At 39.7% G+C, this 25580-nt stretch overlaps 1 protein-coding gene across 1 annotated transcript in view; it reads right to left on the bottom strand.

The window, feature by feature from the left end:
- Positions 1–25580, bottom strand: part of ryr2a (ryanodine receptor 2a (cardiac)) — a 259999-nt gene that overhangs the window by 135151 nt on the left and 99268 nt on the right. The window contains exons 4-16 of the mRNA XM_078163436.1: positions 24941–25015; positions 23302–23380; positions 21065–21177; positions 17521–17620; positions 16309–16405; positions 14674–14748; positions 12123–12279; positions 10638–10802; positions 9057–9178; positions 4853–5036; positions 2408–2543; positions 2043–2138; positions 202–320 (exon numbers count right to left, since the gene is read on the bottom strand). Coding sequence (XP_078019562.1) covers positions 202–320; positions 2043–2138; positions 2408–2543; positions 4853–5036; positions 9057–9178; positions 10638–10802; positions 12123–12279; positions 14674–14748; positions 16309–16405; positions 17521–17620; positions 21065–21177; positions 23302–23380; positions 24941–25015 — 1518 coding nt within the window. The remainder of the gene's footprint in view (positions 1–201; positions 321–2042; positions 2139–2407; positions 2544–4852; positions 5037–9056; positions 9179–10637; positions 10803–12122; positions 12280–14673; positions 14749–16308; positions 16406–17520; positions 17621–21064; positions 21178–23301; positions 23381–24940; positions 25016–25580) is intronic.

The following is a 25580-nucleotide window of genomic DNA, read 5'->3' as shown; positions in this document are numbered from 1 at the left end:
GTTTTGTCGTTCTATCATCCTGTTCAGTGAGTGCTCCCCTGGGACTGCTATTCCACGTGGGATTTTAAACAAAAATAATTTGAGAAAGGTGCCTAACTTTTGGTTTCAAAGTGTATTATGGAAGCCGTTGTGTTAAACTTAAATACATATAAATGAACAAATGTCTATGTATATCACTAACAATAAAGTAAGTGACCATACCTTGTGGTTGCGTCCATGCTTGTCCAGCAGGGATATGATGGATTTGATGTGCCCCTCTTTGATTATGTTCAGTGCCTCAGGACTCTCCACCAGCACACAGTGAAGCACCTCCAGTATACCTACAAATACAAAATATGTGTAGTATAAATTATTACGTGTACAGAAAGCATTCAAAACCAGGGGCCAGATTCAGAAATCACCTAAGGCTAAAAGTAGACTCTGTTCTAAGAATAAGTCAGAAAGCATTTTAGTGGCTCCTGAATCATTGAGACCTGCTCACAAGTCAGCTGTGTGCCTAACTGGGCCTCATGCAGGAAGCTATTTTTGAACATTTATTCTTCTCTTCTTTTTTTCCACAATTTGTTCTTAGTTTGTTAGTACGCATTGATTTCTGGGATCGACCAGTGTTAGCTTTTCTATTTGAATAGAGAAAATTATGCAAGTGCTTGAGAGCACTCTTACCAAGATAGAAAAACATCTAATTTTCACAGTAAATTTAATTGTTATATTTGGGTAACATTTTTAAAATGCATGAATATCCTATCATCAAATTTAGATTATAATGTATTTTAGAGTCATTATAATAATTGGATTATTGTCCCCTGGAGACCATCGAGGAGGTGGGTGAGAGGAGGATGTTAGCCAAGCTGATATCCATCATGGACAACACCTCTCACTCCCTGTATGAGACTGTCCGTGCACTGAGCAGCTCATCCAGCAGCAGACTGCTGCACCCACCTTGCACGAAGGAGCGCTACCACAGGTCATTCATCCCATCAGCTGTCAGACTCTTTAACAGCAACATCTGATGTAATGTAGCACTGTCATGTCTGCTGCATAACACTGTATAAAATCATCGCTGCTAAGACCCTGTGCTTTTTACATACTCACTGCAATATTCCGCATCCATTGTGTATATAGTGTAAATAATCTTGTGTGTGCAGTTCATTCATTGTAGTGCCTTACTTTTTTATATATATATTTTTATATTTTAAATCCAGAAAGATATATATATATATATATATATATATATATATATATATATATGTATATTACGAAGCCCCTAAAGTCCCCGCCCCCCCAAAAAAACTACCTACTATCTCGTGCGCACATGAGATACTAACTCGAGCGCACGAGATACTAAAACATGCGCACGAGATAAGCTAACTCGAGCGCACGAGATACTAAAACGTGCGCACGAGATAAGCTAAATCGAGCGCACGAGATAAGCTAAATCGAGTGCACGAGATACTAAAACGTGCAATCGACATACAATTATTTCCCACACTGAAAGCTCAGACAGTTTTCCAGCGCATCCGCTTCAATACCAAACTGTATTTTGTGAATACAAACTACATGCTGAGTACAGGCTATAAACAGTAAGCAACATCTAAAATGATCCTCACTAATAACGAATAATGAATTATAATGTATAGCCTAATAAATCTATACAGTGCGACCACTAGATGACTGCCGGCTGCTGTCCAGTCCAGTACACAAGACACACTGGTCTCTGTGAGCTCGTACATCATCTCCAGGTAGAACAAGTACTGTAAAAAACTTGCAGATATTTTAGTCTTGGGGGGGGGGGGGGGGGGGGGGGGGGTTGGCATGTCTGGGTCCTGCTGTACTGTGAGTTATAATTTTCAGTGTGTTTCTATTAATACACCTGCAACATCTACACCGTATCCCATTCTGCCTGTGCATCCTAAAACTGCCTTTCCCCTGCTGTTATCTCTTGACAAAACAGAAACTGGACCATCTGATTTCAATACTATCGCGTGATCATCATCCAATGGTGATAAGTATCAAATGTAAATCATCTCAATGAAGACACCCACCAGAAGAGGCCTCCAGTCTCTCCAGTCTGCTAATGAGCCAGTCCAATGAACCGGAAAACTGAGCACAGTTCTTCCTGTTACCTCTGATCAGTGCAGCTGGGAGGAGACAGAAAAAGGCAGACATGACTCAAGAGGTGTTGCTATTATGTGATAATGGTAACCCACAATCCTGCACACACATTTCTGTACTCTGATTGCAACATTTTCTACTTTGACCTAATCTCTTTAAATAATATGAATAGCGATTTAATTTAATTCAATTTAATTACTTTCTGTAGAGCTCTTCATAAAATTCTACCAAAGATAATGAAATTTGTTGTAATTATATAATCCGTCATGTTAATGCCATGCATGTGTGTGTATACCCAGTAGTTGGTAGAGGGAGTTGAGGATGGAGCTCCAGGCCTCTCCCGCCTCCCTTCCTACTGCTTCAGCAAAATGAGCTGCACTGCTGTAGACGTGAAGACGATCAATACACTCCAATACGAGGCTGATCATTCCCTACAAACACAGAAGTCATTGGTTTTAGTGGTTTATTCAGCTGGATTCACATCAGTATAATCAAATGAAGTGGACAAGAGAGACACAGTGTATAGCAGGAGGCTTTAATTGTTAACACTGTGAAGACTCAGCTTCAGATAAAGGACAGATTCCTACTTGTCACATCCGCAGCTTTAAATACTTTAACAAGGCCACCCTTAAGGCAGATTTATAGCATTGGCTCTGAGCAGAGCCTAAGCACGTTCAAAGCACTGCAGTTTTTTCACTTCCATGTTGGCTTCATTTTTCAGGCCCTGAGTTTGCCGCTTGTTCAAAACACACCTAAAACACACTTTAAAAATGGCTTTGTAGCTACAATTTCCAACACAGGTACACGAATCGGCTCCTAACTCAGAGGATTCACAGACACACTGACAAAATACTCGTCTTTTTCTAGACACATTTTCCCCACAAATACCACATGCTAATGTTATTAGTAGAAGGCTATGGCATTTTACATTGCATAAATTGGCCTCATGGCTAGCGGAGTTCTCCTTTAACCGTTAGTGAGGTACTGTTAAGTTTAGTTGATTCAAAACACTCATTAAACATGGCTTAATAGCGACAATTTCAATTCCAAGTACATAAATTGGCCTTAAATAACTCGCAGGATACACAGACAAAGCACTTGTCTTTTGCTGGACACATTTTACTCACAAATACAACATGCTAATGTTATTAGCACAAGCCTATGGCATTGGACATTGTATAAATTAGCCAAGCCACTAACGGACTTTTTCACTACTCACAAGGTTCACCGACAAAATAACTGTTATACTGAACACGTTTTCCAAACAAATATAACATGCTAACATTATTAGCACAAGCCTATAGCAATTTATATTGTATACATTAGCCTAGCACCTAGCAGAGATATCCTCTACTCATATGAAGCCAGGATAAATCACACACAAGACTTAAAACGCTATTTTGTGGAGGCCTTATCGTCTTCACATTTTATTGTTTCTTATCTGTGAAATAAAAGTAAATAAAAACTTCATTTCCACTGAGGGAAATGGTTTCAGCTTACAAAAATAGACAGGATGTCTGTGTTGCCGTGACTTGTAGTCATATTTCTGGGGAGGTGCAAGTCAGGCTACAGTGAAGGCTCACAGGGTTCATCAACAAAACAATTGTCTTAATAATCTTTTTTTTTTTTTCTTTTTCAAATTTGCTTTAAAAAAATCACTAAATAAAAAACTCACTGGTGACGGACTTATAAATAAACTGATTACACAGCACTGTGAAGGAAGAGTTAAACGGCAAAGACCTTAAAATTAAAAACTGAGACATACAAGACATTTTTCTCAGTTTTGGTTGTGTGATAAATGTTTATTTTTATCTATACTGTAAAAAATTACTATATCTGAACTATACTGTACATGAAGGTGGTGAAAATGGTGATAAAGAGATACTAGGGAACAAATCATATGGCTTAGAGGTAGCATGCGCACAGGAGATAAATTGATGCAGGAGTGAAATATAACTGGTGAGTGTGATGAAATATAATCATAGGTAAACAGCCATCATATATGACTTTCCCTTAAATTGCCACAAGGGACTTCTGTTGGCATTATAGAAACAAAATGAGTGGAACAGACATCAATCATCAATCAATACAACAGGATGGTCAGAGTAGTGGCCATTTCTATGTGAGCCATTGCCATTGCAGCTATTGTCATTGCAACCAATGTAGCAGCAATGTAACCTCCAATTAAACAAACCAACTAAGGGCAAGTCACAAATTCACTGAGGTGGTTTTACAGTAATGACCAACTGAGCAGCCGAGTAGTGTGAAGCCTGAAGAGGCGTCTTTTGTGCACTTTCTCTGTTGCCTTGCTGCTAGAGAGGAATTGAGGATTGCTGGGTTTAATTACTTCATATTTTATTGGTAACTTATCAAACCCTATTCCATAAATGAAAACATTGGCTTATTGTATACTTTAGGCACAGAGTAAACAGAGTTGTCAGCCTAATGAGTGGGACATACTTAATGGCCCCACTGATGTGTGTTGTCACCATGACAACAAATCACAATTGCCATTTTCTGTTGAACTAATTTAGGTATGTGACCACAGCAAACAGTTAAATGTCATCTCTATCCATTCTATGTCTATGGTTGGCATAATCCTTTCATTTTAGCTTTTTTTAAAAAATCTACCTTAGAAATTCATTTGTAAAATTATAAAACAGATTCTACTGCCACTTCATGACCTTGTTAAACAAGAGTCGAACACACACACACACACACACACACACACTCTCCCTACCTCTTCCTGAAAGAGGTTCTGCCGGTTCTTCAGAGCTCTCAGTCGGTTCTGCTTGTCTTCATGTTCCAGGTGATCTCCAGGTGGTTGGAAGTAGCCAATCAGATCCTGCAGACTCAGACTGACTGAATCTATTGGTAGATCTAAGGTGGAGCTCTTCCCTTTTTTCCTTAGTGTGTCCAGACCCCTGGAGCATACAGAGCAGAGGACACCGTCACAAACTGGCTCAGTGAATGTGACCAGTAAGGAGTTCACACAAAAGATTGAGTTAAAACAAACAGAACTTGTGTCAGGTGTGCTGTGTAGGTGTTGAAGGTGCACAACCAAAAGGCAATGATGCAGGGTGGACGTCTGATGTAGGAAGGGGGAGAGCAAATTAACAACTGGGGCAGCTTTTATAGCATGGGAAGGCCCAGGTGAGCTTAATCAAGGCAGTGACCCTCCCATGTCAGCCAACTGCCTGATGAGGTTAGCCCGGACATCCTCCAAGACAGTTGGAGGGGTGTATGGGGGGGCCAGAATGACAATCAATGGTCACTGCTGCTATAATACTGGTGTCTACTACCTGATTATGTTGACTGAGACCTAAAATGTTAGTGCATTAGGATTTTTTACTCCTTTGTTGAAAGCTAATTTATATGCAAATGTTTAGCCAGTCAGTGTAATGAGTAGTTGGAAAAAATAACATATTTTATTTCTGCAGTGTGTTTTTGCTCAGAACGACTGTGAGGATGTCGGCTCTCACTGTGTTCAGACTGAGTTTGCAGTTGTAGCTGATTGTTTATACACACCTCCCTGCTGCTCTGCTTTGGTTTGATGTATGGATGTGATGATTGCCCCGTCCACACTATTGTGCCAGACTTAATGTTTAAGATAAAGTTACATCAATTCAAATGGCTTATATAGGCCAAAAGACAGGAGTGAATTTTCTAAAAATAAATAAATAAATAAATAAATAAAATAAAAAAAATCAGTGCACTGCTGGTCCCAGCTGTGTTTCTCTTATATTTTCAGGATTCTTTCTCAGAAGGCCCTGCTCCTCACGTAACAGAAGACACACACAAACACCTATCTGTGAGAGAGTTTTAGACATCTTGATGCTCTAACATGTTGGCTTAACCCTGTTCATTTATCATTTAGCATAGCATTTCCTATTGTCTCACAAAATAAATTACAGCAGTGACTACATGTGTGCTCACTCCCCAGACTCTCATTGACATGTCAGAACATCGGTTCACTGGAGATATCTTCAACTGGGACATTCTGCATGTTCTTTTTAATAAAATAAAATACTTCTGTTGTCTTTAAAGAGGAGAATCTTTTTGTGACATTTTTTATATGTAGCGTTTAAGAGAGGAGAGATTTATCTCTCTGTTTGCAGTGTGATGTAATACATGAAAGAAGTTGTTTTCAGACAAATGTTTCACAGCTGCAGTGGTATCTGGGCACATTTGACACTCATGTCGCAATTGACCTTTAGCTAAACCCCATCCCTTTGTGATGGTGCTTCAAGCTGTCGGAGTAAGCGTGGAGCCCACACTGTAACTAACTGCACTCCCTTGAAGAAATATTATCATATTTTGGAATAATGAAAAAGTAGTTCCAGAGAGAAGCAGACAGAGGGGTCTACAAAGTGCGCTTGAAGGAAATACACAGGATGTCAAACTAACTCAGCAGAGAAAACAGGTTAAAAAGACAAAGATAGTTAGAAGCTAAAGCCGAACTACAGGCTACAGATCACAGAGTAAATGTGAACCACCACATCACGGCTGATCGCCACAGAAAATAATGAATATAAAGGGAAACTTTGCTAATATTCAACCAGCTGTGTGGCATTGCTGTGTGTGCAAATGAACCATGTTTAACTTCACCCCCATGCCACTGCCAGCACCCTGACCTCTGCCCCTGGATGGGCAGGGAGACACAACGATAAACAATGTTCATCTGAGCACAATGGGATGACACAAAGCTGGTTGAATATCAGCAGTTTTCCTGCTTCCCTTTACTGGTTCCTGTACAGCAGTATCATAATTATTAAAGGCAAAAGCAGCATGTTTATACATTCAGAGGGTTCGATTTTGGTTTTGGAACAAGAGAGTAACGTATATCTTTTTCCAGCCTCTCCAGGTAACGAGTATCATTAATACACAACATGCCCCAGGCACAACATTTAGCTCCAAATCCACAAAAACAGCCTGAAAATGAAGGAAAACTGAAACAATTGGAATATAGTCAATGCAGCACAGCTGTGTTGTTGTTGGACCCCGGTCTGAGCCAACCTGATGCTACGTTATGATTGGCCAGTTTGCACTTGGGGGTAGGACTTAGCAAAGGGTCAGTTAACAGAATGGTACTGCACAGGGGCTGAAATGAGTTACATTTATTTGAATGGGCTTCGTGAATTGGAACTGCAACATCAGAACTCAACAATAAGGATTGCCCAGTTGTCCAAGACAAGTAAAATGCCACATCGGGCTAGTATATCTAGCAACTCCCGATCAGGCATGTGGTAAAAAAAAATTAAATAGATAATTTTTTCAGGAGCTGATGAAGCTCTGGAGTGAGCCATCTCGTGTCCTTCTCATTTCTGTTGAGAGGTATATGTGTGCAGTACCTATAAGGCACTGGCAAGACATTGGCAGCAGGTAAAAAATAGTTTATGAGCTGAAGTGCAAGCAAGCATTCTAGTGATCCTGGAAACAGGACTGTAGTTGAGTGGCATTGCAGGATGTAGGCAAACCTCCAACTATAGTATGCAGTGTGCCGCAAGTTTGAGAGCAAGATGGATAAAATGGGGTTGTTATTCATGATAGTTACCTTTAATCTTTGTGGTTATTTGATAACTGCTAATAAATAAAACAATTTGTATAGGGGCAAGAAACAATTGACTTAGGGTAAGTAGATTTCTGATCCTTTTGCCGGACCGAGAAAGTGAAAGAAAAAAACATTAACACTGAACCCTGAACATGCTTCTTCCTAAGTCTGCAATATCTCACTGTGTGCAGCGATATGTTTGCTGCACACAGTGAGAGCAGCTGCCGAGACTTCAAACAGGACTACAGCGGCTTGTTGCTTTACATAAAAAAGGCACCCAGCAAACAAGCTGCGGGATCCTGCCACAGTTTCACTGAAGGAGCCAGTTCCAGTTCTCTCCTCAAATTAAAAGACACTAAAGCAGAATGCAGCATGCGTGCTGCTTCTCATATACTGTGGTACATTAAGTGCAGGATATTTGCTTTCAATTAGGTTACTATCAGTGTCTTGCCTCATGTTCACTCCAGAGCAGCCTGCATTTCCCCTGAGCTTCATTTTCACTACCATTCAAGGGAAATTAAAAAAAGGTTGTTTCTACACAGGTACAGTCACAATATGTTGTCACAAGATCACAGAGTGAACAGAACTTCTCTAGCATGCAAGGGGAATTGCAGCAGGCTTGTTATATAGTTTAAGTGCACATAGGTGGAGCTGGCTGGTTGTGTTAGTGCAGTGGTTCCCAACTGGTTCAGCCACACGGTCCAGATTTCTCCTCTGTCATTAGTTCAAGGTGCACACAGTTTAATACATTCAACATCATACTTGAGTTTGGCCATGTCATAGAGCTACTTTGCTGTCTCTGGCAAGAAGCTGTCCAATATTCACTCACTCTACAGCAGGAAACAGAGCTTCAAAATGAAAGCTCTGTCCCCTAAATTCACTGTACTTAAAAATCAAGTGTGCTTTTCATAAACTTGACATGTTTGCAAGTCACTTGTGGTCCATTCAGAATGGACACACGTCCCACCAGTTGGGAATCGGCATGTAAGTGGGTCCCATATATTTCAAGAATCATGATGTTCCTGTTGAATTTCTCACAGCTGTTTGGATTCATGAACCCTCATGAGTAAAGCCCTTTTCACGAGTGCATCACAATTTGCTGGGATAAATCCCTGTCACTTTTAACTTTTCAGATTCTTACTGTATGCTGCTGCTGGGGTTTAATCCAACCTGATCCACACTGCAGCCTCCTCTGCTGCTGTCTTATTCCCGTCCTTTGCTATGGTATCTCTTATCTTATTTATGCTGTGTGTGTGCATATCTAGGTGTGTGTGTGTGTGTGTGTGTGTGTGTGTGTGTGTGTGTGTGTCTGTGTTTGTGTCTGTGTGTCTGTGTCTGTGTGTCTGTGTCTGTGTGTCTGTGTGTACCTGTGAATGTGTGTGCAGTAACACACCTGATAAAGAGGTTGAACAGAAACACAGTACTGCGGATGACTCTGGCAGTGCGACTCTCCTCATGTTGTGACCGAGACAGTGTCAGCCCATCGTCCATGTGACCCTCATGGTGCATGATGGCCTGAAATAAGAATAAAAGATTTTGAAAAACACTGACCCCTACTTTTAATATCATGCTGAACGTCATCGTCAGAATAAATCGAAATAACTGAATAGCTGATTCTTAACTAATAAACTGTTGAAATGTTACAAATACTCTATAAACTATCTGTACTATTTTAAAGTGTTAACAAAATGGTTTCTTGCAAGACTATTATGTCAAACCTGAGCTGTGTCAGGATAAATCAATAAGTGGGGCAACATCAGAGAGAGTAATCCAGGACCCCTGTTGTTGGAAGTCAAATAAGAAGCTGCAATTGTGTGTCAGTTTATCAAAATATCAAAATTTGAATTTACAGTCATACCGGCTGTTTTCTACTTGTGCTTTCACTTTTCTTTCTTGTGATAAGACTGACTTTATTTTGCAACAAGAGAAAAAAATTATTAAAGCATTAAAGGATAAATCTTGTCATCAGCTTTGGAATTAATAAAATTGTATATTTAACAGAAGTGATGATTCACTGTTAGCTCAAGTCCATCTCCCTCCCTTGCCTTCCTGACATTAGCTCCATTCAGACATTCAGACCTACTTCTTTGTCACTAGTGACATTTTTTTACCACATAGAAAAGATCTTATATTATAAAACCACGCAAAGCTTCACTGACTTCTTTAAAGCATGGGTGCAGGCACCTCTTGATTTTACTCTGATGTTAATAAAGGGTCATATGACAGCGTAATGCATTCACTTAAGATAAAAAATTTCTCTCTTTCTGAATTAATGAGAAAATAATAAGAAATTTCACAAAAAAAACATCAATTCAACAAATGAATGAATGAAACCTTTACTGCCCTGCATTGGGATTTGCTTTGCACAAACGAGCATAAAGAGTATCCAAACACACATTAATAACAACCACACATAACATAAAAACATGCAAAAAGCACAATAAAACATTATAAAAAGCATCATCACTGGAAATTTGACAAAGGACATTAAGTTAAAGAAGTGCCAGCTCCTGACCTGTGATCAGTGCTTGTAAGCAGCTGAATGCTACATGGAATAAATGATGTCATATCTCTTTTAGTCCACATCCTGGCCTTGCTATACTTGCGTCCTGAAGGTACAGTATGGGTGCATACTCACACCAAACAGGGGGCAGTGGATCTGCTATGATCTCATGTGCTAGATTAATTGTGAATTCACAAAGTTAATGTCTTTTTAATAACTTTTTTTAATAATTAAGTCATTTTTTCATAATTCTGGCATAATAATCATGTTAATTTAGCAAGATTTCTCATGTGTATGGATTATACTTCTGTAGGGTCATAAATTCTAGTGGTAACTTCATAATCTGCTGCCACATCTTGTTGCTGCATCTTGGTTACTCCTTGGTATCAGCATGGACTGTAGTCACAACAAAAGAGAGGCAGATGATAAAACCTTCTAAAAAGTGCAGTATGCTTTAATGCAGCTGTGTACCTTTCTCTGTACTCCTCCCATGCGTGCACACTTGGCATCAACAGTCTGGTACGTAAGCCACAGGCAGGTGTCAACATGTTGGATGTAACATACAGAGTCTCCATACTTAATGTCAGGAACACCCATGCCATCCACCTCCTTCTTCACCCCAGGGTCCAACTTTTCCTGAAGGGGAGAAAAAACAGAATACTGTAATCAATACTGGATAAATGTTACATGACAGACACAGCAGTGCCTTAATGGATCATTTCATGATTTAAGATTCCAGTTAGTTTAAAGCAGGGCCATGTGTTTCTAGTTTATGCCACCATGGCAAACAACTGTGTGCGGAATTCCGGGATTTAAAGATTCAGCTTCAGAGGTTTTACATGCTATACTGACTCATCACTAATATCCCTAAAAATGTATTTATGAATTTACAAAACTGGTTAATACAAGTCAGATGGTAAATAGAGACTGTGAACACTGTGTCCATATCTGGATTCGTTTGACAGCATCATATCTTTATCAGCATAAACACTAGTAGATTTTTTTTAAATGTATTTTTATGGTTTTTATATTTATTTCTCTTTACTGTGCTTTATGTGTTTTACCATAAATTTAAACTAAACTCACCACAATATTTCACTCCCATTTAAATACTAAAGTCTGAAACAATTTTCTTGATTGTGGCACGATTGGTCGATAATCAATTTGTGGATCAACAGAAAATTAATCAGAATTGATTAAATGCAAAAGCATTTGAGTTGTTAATGGACAACAATCAGGATAAAGGATTATGGTGAGACAAAATAAGTGTAGTGCTTTCTGACAGGCACATTATCTCATCAACGTATAAAAAACCTGGAATCAAATCAGGGTTTTAATGGTGAGAGATAGTGAAGCATTTGATATTATACGACCCTTCTCTGTTTCAGCCGTAAATATCTGATGCTTGCATGAGAGTAAAGATAAGAAAAAGAAAAAATATACCACGAAGCACTATATTGCACTAACTAACTTTGGCCATTTTAACTTTGTTTTAACCTGTTTTGTCTTTTATGTTCTTCATTGTTTTACTGTAATTGCTCTGTTTCATCATTTTAGTATATTTTATTATTTCACTCTGCTGTTTTCACTCCGTATAGCACTTCACAATAATGAAAAGTATTCAGTAATAAAAGGGTGCTGTAAATAAAGATTTTATTAAAGTTACTCCTACTGTATCTACTGAAAGTGTGTGAACACAGAGCACTCTATCTACGGAGAGCAGACAGACAGTTATAGAAAGCAGTTATAAGTACATTATGGCCATACCACAATCTCCAGTCATTAGATTACAGAGAGAACCATGATGTGGATGTTGTGATGCTCTACAGCCTTTAACACAAGATGATGTTTGGTTTTACTTGTTGACCCTCTGAAATATGCCCTTCCATTAGCTTCCGAAGCCATAATACATCATACCCTTTATAGACAGTGTTGTGGATGTTGTTGATTCTGTACCTTGGAGGACCTGAAGCAAAAGGCTGTCGACTTGACATCAGCTTTTTCTTTGTCCATCAGCAACAGGGACTTGTCTTCTATTAGACTCAGATACTTCCCTGTGGTCACATGTCTCAGTCTGAAAGGCTGACCCCAGCGGATATGACTCCCACTCCACCTGGACACACAAACAGTCAGAGGCAGAAATGCTTAAAGTACAAATAAACATGAAGAACCCTAAATAAAAACATATACCTGCAAAAATCAGCAAAGTAGGCAGGGTTAAAAGTTAACCATGAATGAAGTTCCTTTAAAGCTGCACTTGTAAATATTTTTACAAACCATACATCAAATGTGTAATATGAAAGTTGTTACTCATAGGAACAAACCCATCAACTCTGTAGTTCCCTTCAGCTCCACACAAGGCTGGATTATCAGCTGGGCAAGCCAGGAACCTTCCCCAGAGCCTCAGACCCTCAGAGAATGTAAATGGTCCTGGTTGACCATGTGGCAGTTGCAGTGATTTAACCAACTGCAAATTTGTTAAAGGATAAGTTCTGTTGTTTTCAACATGGACTCCAGGTGTATGACAACATTATGGAAAGGATCCCTACAGAGACAGACCTTTTTGTTAAAGAGTAAGATCCTTTTTGTTTAACCAGGACCAGCCCTGAAATTGCCATCACCAAACCCACCAGAGTCCATTTGACTAAATAGTAATTTTAGCAGAACAATGGAAAGATGAAACAAGAGTTTCAACAACAGTTTTGGTGAGGGTTTTTTGTGTGTGTGTGTGTGTGTGTGTGTCTGTCTGTCTGTCGAGTCGACTTTGAATAAAGTGTGTTTTACGATGATTAAATTACTGTTTATTTCAATGGAGTCTGGGGCTGTTTCTGGTTGTACAAAAAAGGCTTATCTCTGTAGGGATCCTTTCCATAATGTTGTCAGACACGTAGAATATAGATCTCAGTCCGTCAGTGGCAAAAACAAGCACTCTTAGTGGATGTATATTGACAGTGCGAACATGCCCTGAGTGGTTACATTGCAACCTGTTTTGCCGCTACTGGCTGCAGCCCTGTCACTTAATTCTGGACCCACTTCAAAAATTGTTGATCCAGTTAGTTACTTGGGTACAAAAACATGGGAAAATAGGGTCAAGGTTGAAAAAAATAACAAATTTACACTTTAAGCAATATGCACCACCAAAGCACAAAATAAACTGAAATGATAATGGCTTATAGACGGGCCCTGTGTCATAATGCACCTTTCTTATTTCAGTTTATATGTCTATAAATACATTTCTGTTTAATTAAACTGCTACAATCTAGTGAACCTGCAGGGTAGTATCACAGAATAGAAGTTCTGGTTGGTAAATTATTGTTCTTGATGGGTCATTAATGGCAACAAGAACACATACACAATGCATAGCTCATTTACTGTATCCCCCAGAGGCTCCTAGCAGGTTCTGGTAATGACTCTACAGAGTGCTTTAGTGTCTTTCAGTTCCTTGTTTTGATTTTACAGCCTAGAAACTGTGCTCTGTTCCAGCCTGTTCCCAGTAGGCAGCTGTTAATCAGCAGAAAGAGTTAGCAAATAAAACCAGCTGGTAAACATAGTGGAGCAAATGTGTCTCTTCACCATGCTATGCTACATGAATGCTTCATCATATGTTATCTTCTCAAGCTTAAGTTGAAATAAATTGAGAACCTGAGTGAGGACAGGTCTGTCTCCTATTGAAAATGTGTGGCGCATTATGAAGTGCAAAATATGACAACAGCACCCGTTCTGTTGAGCAACTGAAGTATATCAAGCAAGAATGGGTAAAAAATGTCACCATCAAAACTTCAACAATTAGTGTCCTCAGTCCCCAAACACTTACTGAGTGTCTTAAAAAGAGAAGGTGATGTAACACAGTGGTAAACATGCCCCTGTCCCAACTTTTTGGAAACATGTTGCAGGCATTAAATTCAGACTAAGCGTATCAGTTTGAACATTAAGTCTCATCTTTGGACTGTGTTCAATTGAATATAGGTCAAAAATTTGCAAATTATTACATTCTGTTTTTATTTATGTTTTACACAGCGTCACAACTTTTCTGAAATCAAAGTTGTACAAAAGCTTATTATCACTCCAGACTGACCTTCAGTGGTTAAAATATGGTAACCATTCAGTCAACTTCGGCAACCAAGGAGCTGCTGCCTGGTTTCCAACCATGTCTTAAACTCAGGTCCTGATTCTGCTGTTACTTAGCAACTATTGAAGCCATTTAAAGGTTGTTGACGTGCACAATGTGAGTATAAGTTGTCATATTTTTAACAAGCGCTCTACCGTTCTGCTGTTCACAGTACAGTGAGGGCCACCAAACAATGCCGAACTCTTTACACTGTCAGGAATCACCAGCAGTGGCTTCAAGCAGCTTGACAGCAGACAAAAGAATAACAGCACTAACATAAAGTCACATTAAAACATCTGTGTATATTGCATATGTGTGGCGATTAGACTGTGTAGAGGTGCATGTCTGCTGGTGTATACATGCAAATCCACGTTTCCTGTATGTGTATGTTATACTTACACAACACGCAGTGTCTCCAACCTCCACAGGGACCTGGCATGACTGGATACTGCTCCCCCCTCATAGTGCACTGTCCTGGGGGGATAATGACACGATCACACTTTCATACAATTATGTACTCTCTCCACTCATACCATTGTGCATCCTATAACTCACTTCTCCCACTGCAACTCCAGATGCTATGTATGTCTGAATATGCTACTACATGGATGACTCAGTACCAAAGCTCAGCAGACAGTCAGTCAGGAGAACACAGTCATTCTCATCGGCATTGTTAAACAACATGGCTGTCCCCTTTGGGAACATCTTAAAACTATAATTATTAATAGTCCTCCCTGTCTCAGTCACAGCGGAGAGCTCAGTCTGTAATGAGAGTTTCTACTTTCTCTCCCTGCAGGCTCTGGGAATTTCCTTTACAAAAGAGCTGAATACTGTGTGTCTAATGGTCTAAACTCCAGGGTGAAGGCAAGCCAAACTTCAGCAGAGGAAAAGGCAGAATGCAAAACTTTGACTGCAGAGGTGACTTTGACATTCATTTGAAACTGTAAAGTCCTGAGAAACTAACATTTCAATACGAAATGCTGAAATATTCTGTATGGCTATCTGTTTGTTAAAACTTTACTGAAACTGATATCTTACATCATCAGACCTTTTAAGTGAGCTGCTCTAAAGTGAGACTACATAAAAATGAGTTTCATGAAGACGCTGCATGACAGGTCTATAAAGTCTGTGCTTCTATGCTGCGTTCCAGTCAAAGTCAGAGGTTGGGATTTCTCATTTGAAATTTACAACTCTTGACCTTCAACCATTCCAGGCGCACAAGGCCAAATGTAAACAAAAAACATGATTCATCAAATTTGGAATATTGTCATATTTTCAGTAACAGTGGGATATTAATGTGCATGTAAAGAGAGTCAGTGTCATACTTCTGGTTCCCTCATGCAAACACTGTTAGCTGCTGTAGCTCCCTCCACCAGCCCAACCTCCTCCTGTTGTGTTGAAGTTTTTGGCATTGTGAAGTTGCTATGATCTAATGTTTATGTCAGTTCCATATTTATGGAAAAATCAGTGTTTTCTCAGTTGTATTTGGAAGAGCTTGATGCATTGTTTAGATTCTGTATATTTTGACAACCCCATCTCCTACGTCACAGCCAGTATGGACAGGTGGTACTATCATAGCACAGTCACAGATGTTCAACTTTATAGAGGCAGGTAGCCCAAACAGAGCCAGACTAAACAGTACAGTACATTTCAATCATGATCTGCTGGGAGAAGCATATGTGGCCCTACTGCACATAATTTTCTTTTAAACTTCTACTTGCAAAATCATGAGTACGTCGTTTTTTCTGTCCAACACTTTGGTATTGAAGGATAATAAATTGTAGCCTCCAGGTTCTGGTACTGGGTCTCTTTATGAATGTATAACTAAATGACTGCAATTAAACAAGACATTTATTGACCCAGTGTACAACAGTTCCCCTGGTGACATGTGAATGTATATGTGTAATCTGATGTCTCTGAAGCAGTGCAGGTAAACTACTTCATATAAAACCAGAGGAGATACATTTCGTTAAATAAATGACAACCTTCAGCTCATATGCTATCAGTCCAGTTGTAATTTTCAGCACACATTACCTCCTCTGCTCGTCCCCATGCTCTCCAGATGGAACAGTTAGACACTCGTCCATGTGACCATGAAGGAGGCGCAGGACGTCCCCTCCTATCAGGAAACCTGCATAAAAGAGAGCAGGAAGGGAGACATGGGGAATGACATTGGAGAAAGAAAGAGACATGGATCATACTACAGAGAAAAAGACTGTCAGATTTGCATCAAAGCACCAGAGTTAGTGAATTTAGAACTCATCTGAGTTTTCTGATGAACCTGTCTGTGCTGACATGGGAGGAGGGCAGCAGTTTCAAACATAACATGAATTAGCACTGCTGAAACCCACCTGTTCAGATATGTAGAGACCAGCAGAGCTGACTGCCAAAATCAAGAACACCCGTGTCTTAAAATCATGTCACTCTAAGACAATGACAGGCAGCAACCGGAGAAAGTTGCAGCGTCCTACTTCCATGAAACATATTAAAACTGCAGGTTTTGACTCTGTGGTGTGTTCACACAGCCTACTAAAAAAAAAAGACCTCAAAATTCAGACCGAAGACTTTTAATGGTGATGTGGATAAACACTGTTTTCCCACAATTTATTGCAAAAAGGAAACATAGGAGCTGCTCACATCTGCAAAACGGGAGATTGTGAATGGCAGTGAAACAGCTCCAGCATGATCAGCATATACTGTGATACATACTGTTTACAAGATTAATATTGCTGATATTTTGTACATATATTGGTTAGATTTTCTAGTGAAATATTATTTGTTTTCTTACATTTGTACCTTATTCTAATCACTGAAAATATGTGTGAAGTTTTAATTGTATGCAATCAGAATCTAGTGATAGCGTGAAAAGTTTCTTGTTATAACAATGAACTATATATCTTGTTATGACATGAAACTTTTTATATTATGACAAGATAAATATGAACATATTGAGCAGACTATGGGATTTGATGTAACATAAAATGTTTCACTGTATAATGTGATCACTTATCACATAATGTGAAATGATTTATGTTCTAAGGTTATAAAGATAAAGATAAATTGTATATTGTTATAACAGTTAAAAACAAGTTCTTAAAGCTTGATTATTCACTGTACTACAAAGAAGCCACAATAACAGAGTGTATAAAAACAAGAAGGTAAGATTGCAAAGAGCGCACCACAAGCTGCAAGCGAGAAAGAGAGACTGATGGAGAAGAGAAAACAGAAAAACATAGACAGGTGTACCTTGTGCTACTTCACTGCCAGAACAGATGGGAGCCACACTCCATAGTGTCTGCTGGAAGGCTGCATCTACATGGAGACTGCCATTACCGTAGGACAGATGCTGCAGGGACAGAGACATAAGAGCCAAATAAAAAACACATATTACTGACGCACCAGACAAACACTATGGCTCTTCCTGAATCTGAGTCCAGGGGCCAGATGTATAAACAATGCATACACACAAAAACATGCATACACCTCTATCCACACATTGACTGGTATTTATAGACGAGGAATATGAGGTGAGAATGTGTGTATCAAATATATAGGTATTTCTTCATTCATTTATGGTGAACTGTGGCTGTGGAAATGAGGCTTGTGCATATGCGTTAGTTGTGAATCTTCACAGACTTTTATGCATCTGGCTCAAGGATTTAGTGATTCAGAAAGGCAGGCCTGGTCTGGCCATCAGAAACACCAGAGAGTGCCGCATTGCTCCTAGTGCATCAGACCATGCAATTGGTCTGATACATTCAGTGAGTACGTGATCAGCAATGCTTATAGTCTTCTATTGTTTTGTATTCTATACGGTAGGTGATCCGAAGATGGACAGTCAGGAGAAAGAAAGGGAGAAATAGCTGAGTTAAACTGAGTCCAGTCCAACTGCCTGAGGTTTTTAAGGTTTTAGAGTACTAATAATCTTTGCAAGTGCATGCTGCAGATTATGCAATCAAGCCTACAGTTGGATTAAAGTTACATGCAAAAGTTTGGGCAAAAGTCTGCTTTCTGTGAGTAGTTAAAGGGCCAGTGTGTAAAATGGGTTGAAAACAGTGACATCAGTGGTCAAATTCTAGATTGCAGGGCTCACTCGCTCACCCCTCCCGTCGGGTAAATGACGGTGGCCTCGTAGGGACAAAAAGCCGTGCGCACGAGTTTTTCAGGAGTAGGTCTATCTAGCGACGAGGTGAATGTTTATTAGAAATCTAAGCCATGTTACGATATTGTAATGAATCCCTCACGAGCAGGAGACCAGAGGAGCGTTCGGGAAAAAGGCCCGTTTATTTGAGCACTCCAGAAACTCCGGTAACACACCACTGCGTCCCAAACTCTGACTCTTCTAGCGTAACAGACACACTTCATAACTTTACACACATACTCGTTTACGATACTAAGTGGGGACCCCCCTCCCCTCTCTGCTCCACCAATCTCCAGCCCGCACACTGACTGACAGCGTAGCCGGTAAACAGAGCTCAGCTGTTTATTTAGCCTAGCAATATCTCCGGACTATAGTAGCTGCAATGGACGACTTTGAACGCGATTTTGAAGAGTTTCTTGTAGCGGACACAGACCCAGAGCCATACCTGTTTGAGCCGGAGCATACAGATGAGGAACTCCATGTGTTTGATGCTGAGCAGGTGAGAAGAGAGGCTGAATGCACACAATGGGATTCGGTGCTACTGCTGCCATTGTTGGGGAGATATCACCAGGAGGAAAAGCACCGCAGAGAGTGCATCACAAGGGGTGAAGTTGTGTCTTCTTTTCCTCACAGATGACGGTTCGGGTTCATTCTCTCCTGTTGCGTGGTAAGTGTGGTCCATTCACAAACTTTATAACTAAAAAAACCTTTCACTACTCTCTATCGACGAACTACTAACACTCTCTGCTGTTTCCTCCTCCTTCTTCCTTCCTTCCACTGTCTTCGCTGGTTCATTTATACACGCAGAACGCGTTCTCTGGCTGGCTGGATTGTCCGCTCGGGCTGCCTTACATACATGGCGGCGCAAGATGGCGACCTCTCTAAAGCAAGGCCCTTGCTATATATATATATGTAAAAGCATAATTATAAGGCTATGAAAACCAAACAAATTTTATTTTATAGCGATTATACACTTGTATAAACATATTAATGGGTAGAATATTCAGATTCAGATTCAGATTGACAATAAACCATGCCAAATATTACACACTGGCCCTTTAAGCAAGTAAAAGATGACCTGATCTCCAAAAGGCAAAATGTTACAGATAACACATTTCTTCATTATTAAGCAAGATTACTTTTCAATTTCAATCTTTTACAGTTTCAAAATAACAAAAAAGGAAAAGGCCTGAAGCAAAAGTTTAGGCATCCTGCATTGTTAGTACTTGGTAGTGCCCACTTTGCCTAGTATGGCAGTTTCTTCTTCTATTCTTAGGCTGCTTCGCATGCACTGCTCATTTGAGGTCTATCCACTGATTCTCAATGATGTTTACATCGGGGGACTGTGAGGGCCATGGCAAAACCTTCAGCTTGTGCCTCTTGAGGCAGTCCATTGTGGATTTCAAGGTGTGTTTAGGATCATTGTCCTGTTATAGAAGCCATCCTCTCTGGATCTTCAGCTTTTTTAAAAATGGTGTGACGTTTGCTTCCAGAATTTGCTGGAATTTAACTGAATCCATTCTTCCCTCTACCTCTGAAATGTTCCCCATGCCACTGGCTGCAACACAAGCTCAAATCATGATCGATCCACCCCCGTATTTAACAGTTAGACAGGAGGATTCTGCAATTCCTTTGCTTATTGTGTCCAAAAAGTTCTATTGTATCTTCATCAGTCCACAGGACTTGTTTCCAAAAAGCATCAGGCTTGTTCAGATGTTCCTTTGCAAACCTCTGACGCTGAATTTTGTGGTGAGGACACAGAAAACATTTTCTTCTGATGACTCTTTCATGAGGGTCATGTTTGTACGGGTGTTTTCACTCTAAAATTGTGCAAAACACTTGCTTGAAATGTTAAAAAGCATGTTTCATCTTTAATTCATGCCTTTTGGAGATCAGTTCATCTATTATTCACTTAACTATTCACATTAAAAGAAATTTTGACCAGGGCTGCCTAGACCTTTGCATGCCAATGTAGCTGTAGCTTTTGTAAGTGGCCATCATAATGCTTTTTGTCTCTGTCATTAACATTAAACATTACTTGCAGCATTAAGAACAACATTATGTTGAGGCAGATATTTTTGGTTTTAGGCCTTCATCAGGGTCATCATGCAAGACTGTACAAAAATATTTTAATTAAGTGACTGTGGCAGAAACACCAGCAGCAACCCATGGAAAATTCACATTTACAGTATGGCTATAGTTGAGTTCAGCAGTGAACATACAGTTTTGAACCACTCAAATTCCTGAACTGTTAGAGAGGAAAAGGAAGTTTGTAATGATGGATTTGGTCCATTAACAGAGGGTCAAAGAGAGGCTCTATGTGTTTCTCGAGTCTCCATACTGTTATATCCAGCTACAGTTCATCCATTGGTACATACATATATGTGAATATCCCATTGGTTGCTGTGTATGCATATATGATTAGTTGTCTCCAACTTGTTTTTCGTCACACTTGACTAAGTTTTGTTCATTTTACTTCATGGTCTGACAGTCTTATTAAGAAGGAATAAAGGTTAAGGAATGAAGGAAAGAAACAGTTAAAGGGAAGAAAGAAAGAATAAAGAAACAAAGACACAAAGAGAAAGTGGTAGTAGGATTTAAGTAGTAGCAATCTCCTTGCACATATTCTCACACACAGCTGCTACTAACCAGATATCTTTCAGAAGAGACGCTGACCAGGATGAGATCATCTCCCACTCTAACCTTCTCCCCCTCTGACCGCTGCTTTGATGCTGGATGGATGGTCCACCAGCATGCCTCGCCTACACACACACACACACACACACACACACACACACACACACACACAAAGCAAGCAATATTCCTTTAATAGTACCTATCACCTCAGCCTGTGTACCACTTTGGTAGCCTACATTTGTCTTGCAGCTGTTCTGCTTGTACTGTAATTTTGCACCATCTTTACAGAAGCAGGTCAAGAACAAGAACAGGGCAGACAGTGTACTTTGCAGTGGCTTATTGTTCTGACTTTGTTCCAAAGTGTAAACTACAGTGGAGAAGCAGCAGGTCAGCAGTCAGACTGTCAGTTTGATCAGCCCACTCTCAGAGGAAAAAAACAACCACATGGGTCCACCCTGCAAGCAGCTTATTATGATTCATAATTATGTTTATTGCAAGGTAACACCTTCTAGTGAACATGGTAATTACTACAGAAGCGGGGAAGGAAGTGATGTGACATAGCAAAAAAGGGGACAAAGTCTGAGTTATGGTATACATATCGAAGAAGCCCTTATAGGGAGGGATTGAGGGGTGGTGGATGGGTCAAATAAACATAGGACTTTTACACCGGAGACACATGTTCTAATAACTACACAGCCTAGTAGGCTAGTATGTATAGAATGCGATGCTAGCAAAATATGTTACGTCTGTCATGTGACATATGTCACATTACGTTTCTTACAAAAGTACTTTCCTAAAGTTTTTCCTAAACCTGACCAGCTAGTTTTGTTGCCTACATCTAACTGCATAGTTTTGTTACCTTAACATAATCGCATAGTTTTGTTGCCTTAACCTAACCAGGTAACTTTGCTGCCTAAACCTAAGGAGGTTGTTTTGTTAACTAAACATAACCATGGAGTTTTGTTGCCTGAACCGAACCAGGTAGTTTTGGAGTTGAAGTGTGACTGTTTCATGATGTTAAGGACATGTTTAAAACTGCAACCGTTAGAACTGTAATATATGTTGTTTTAAGGCCAGTCACATAAGTTGTTTTAGAAGACAGTAGAAATGAATCTACTCTGTTGTTTAGGTATGGGAGAGCATTGGTTCGAAACAGACAGAAACAACCTGACAGTTCCTAACACTGACAACAGCAGATCTGAGTTTTAGTGCAGAGATGATGAGGAGATAGTGAAAACACAGCGCTGCTTGAGATATCAAACTGGGCCAACTTGGAGCCATTCCACAAAGAGGCCCTAAGCTAATGTAACTTATGGTCCAATGTCCCTGGGTCCAATCTGAGTTAGCTTGATTTAATTGCCATCTGACATGGTCTTTATTTTTCCAGTTTTTTGGGGAAAACTAGTATCATTTTCTTAACCCCTTACCTTTTTCTGTTTTTTTCCCTTAGAGGAGCAATGTGTACTAGGATATAGAGGTATATACTGGCAAGACTGGAATATAACATTTATGTTTCAATGAGTCTATAATCACCTGAAACTAAGAATTGTTGTGTGTTTTCGTAGGCTTAGAATGAGCCTTTCATATCTACACAGGGAGCAGGTCTTCTTCCGTTCAGTCCGCATGTTGGGCTACTATGTTTCTACTGTAGCCAAGAACGGACAAACCAAATTCAGGCACTATGGAGGGCTTTTTGCTTTTGATGCCACTAGATGCCACTAAATCTTACACAGTGATTGTTTACAGAGCTTTACAGTTGGAAAAATGATCTTAACCTAACTCCTGAAAGAAAAAATGTATCTGTCTATTTAGCTGCTAAACGCTCTGCTATGTTCACCAGCTAGTCTCTGACTGTGTCTGTCTGCTGTTTGCTGCTGTGCAGGTAGTGTACAATGGGCTTTTAGAGCTTTTTTCCTGGAAACAGCTGCCTTCTGCTGCTGAAAACAGTGTTGATGGGAGCTGTGAGACTGAACTAAAACAGTCAAGGTCTGGGCTGTCATACCAAAACCCTGAAAGCTACTTAAAAAGTTCTGTAGAGATGAGGGGAACTGCAGAGTTGGTAATAATTCTCTGTGGGTTTTTCACTTCAAGTAACACACTGCACATAATCTTTCTATTAACAAATGTTTAGTGCAGCTTTAAGATACAGTTCAGCAAATTTGACTACACAGCAGAAATTTATTAATAACTGGGTTTTTTTAATATTAACAAAATTCAAACACAGTGATAGCAATGTGTTTGACTCCTACCTGTGGTATCTTCCTGCAGTCCAACATCAAAAGCCAGTTTGTCTGTGGATGAGCGGGAGGTGGACAGACAGCACAGGTACTAAACAGAGAAACAGAATCCATTCATCAATCCATCTGATCAACTATAACATCTACCAGCTACAGTAGCAGAGTTCTCTAGAGCACCAGGCGATTGGATTGATTTGTCTTGTCTAGAGTGTGTATTTGTGTGATTCTCTACCCCTGTTCTAGTTAAAATTACAGTCTCAGTATCACACTGTTTTTCAGTTTACTCATTAGTACCGTCATAGTGTAAGTCTAACCCAGAGAGATACAATGTCTGGGTCTGAAATTTTATACTAACATACTGTTTAGTTTGCCAAAACAGTATGTGAGAGTTTTTTGTGTGTCTGAAACCTTAGTATGAGCCAACAGAACATGAATTGCATGCTATTTTTGATTAAATATTTACCAGCTGCAACAACTTCACAATGGCTGGTATTGTTTTCACCCCATGAATCTGTGTCTGTCATCTTGGTGAAATGTGGTCCTGGTGACACCAACTGTAGCGAGAACTACCACATTAGAAGTTTTGAGTACTTTGGCCGGCGTTTATGATTGTTTATCAACCCATTTTCAAGGCAATAACGTCACAACTGTGCAAGATGAAGTCATGAAACTTTACAGCTGTGTAGTTGAGATTAGAATAAAGGCTAAATTCATTTATGGGTGTAGTCCTGGGGAACGGGGGTAGGGGGTAGGGGTCATTGCCCCTCCCACTTTACCCCCTGGCCCACATTAGTTTTTAGTCATGGATTTCTGTGTTGCAGCTGGAGTGCATCTCAGTCTCTAGATTTTAAATCATTTTTAAATTGCTGGTAGCACTGATATTGGCACAGGCTAATATGATTTTCTATTCAACCGGCAAGGAGGCTCTCAGGGAGTGATGTGGTAATTATAGCTTAGCACATCCAAAAGATACAAACTACTATTTATTCCCACAGAAGTATGTTGAACGATAATACATATATTGGGTGGTTGGTATGCAATTTTGGATGCAGTGAGTATGTCTTGCACAGAAAGAAGTGTTTATCAGTTCAGTTTGCAGTTAAAGTTCTGTGGACAGTTCTGGGGTTCTGTTTAATTATTTAAATGATTCATTTAAAACAATTATATGCATTTCAATTATTCTGTCTTTGCTAGTCTGCTGTCATAAAGCATATTTAATAGTTCATATATAATGAACTACATGTATTTAACAATGTCACCCCACAAACACCAGTACCCTTCAGACTGTAAAAACTTGGTAGGAATTCAGAATCATTTGAGTAATAAATCATTTAATGTTACTGATATCAATGATAATCTTAAATCAAATAATTTGATAGTTGGATTTTTAGGATCTTCTCTTACAAAAACACTTAAAGAACCACCTGTAATTTGGCAATTGCATAAATGTTATTTGTGGAGCAAATATACCATTAACCATCACTCCCTGGAATATTATTCCTGTCAGTATGAGGTAGGTCCTGTCAGGTATATTTTACTTACCTGTTAAACATGTCTCAATGTTCCCTTAATTATTTTTGTTATAACTGTTATTGTGGTGTGTGTGTGTGTGTGTGTGTGTGTGTGTGTGTGTGTGTGCGTGTTTACTGACCATTCCACTGTAGGAGTGTCGCAGCAGGACGGCATGTCCGTACAGTAAGGTGCGATGGCCGCCACCCTGGGCCGTCTGACAGAGAGACATGGACAAGAGCAAGAGAGGAAAAACAGCAGAGTTACAAAAGACAGAAAGTCAACGAGAAAGTGAAAACAGCTAAACAGAGATATCAAGAAACAGTACAGACAGAGAGGTCAACAAACGGATGTAGACAGAAGAGAGAGGGAGAGGCCAGCTGGATCATTCCATTCTACAAGAATGCTTCTCATCTGTAAAGTTGTAGGGGGAAATGTTGCCCAAAAGTCTGTTCACTACAGTTTAATAAAGCACATAAGCTTAACTGTAATGTCATCCATCTATCACTTCATGAAAGTAGTCACGGCACTCTGTGAGGAGGTTCAGATGTCAGTATATCACTGTCATAATAACATCCTGAGCTGATAGTATAATTACCATCATCAGGGCTGTCTAATGAAATAATAATCAGGATATGATTTGGGCCTTCACAGTTAATTAAACCTGATCGGGTGCACTATTGATGCTTTGTGTTTAGAGTGCTTCCTCTGGTGCATCAAATCAAATGCTCCCCATTCACAGGTAAACTGTCTGACCAATAGCAAGCTGTTTGATTCCCAAA

This window comes from Epinephelus lanceolatus, chromosome 21 (genome assembly GCF_041903045.1).
Source record: "Epinephelus lanceolatus isolate andai-2023 chromosome 21, ASM4190304v1, whole genome shotgun sequence".
NCBI classification, from domain to species: Eukaryota; Metazoa; Chordata; class Actinopteri; order Perciformes; family Serranidae; genus Epinephelus; species Epinephelus lanceolatus.
This window is presented reverse-complemented; position numbering and strand designations above follow the sequence as displayed.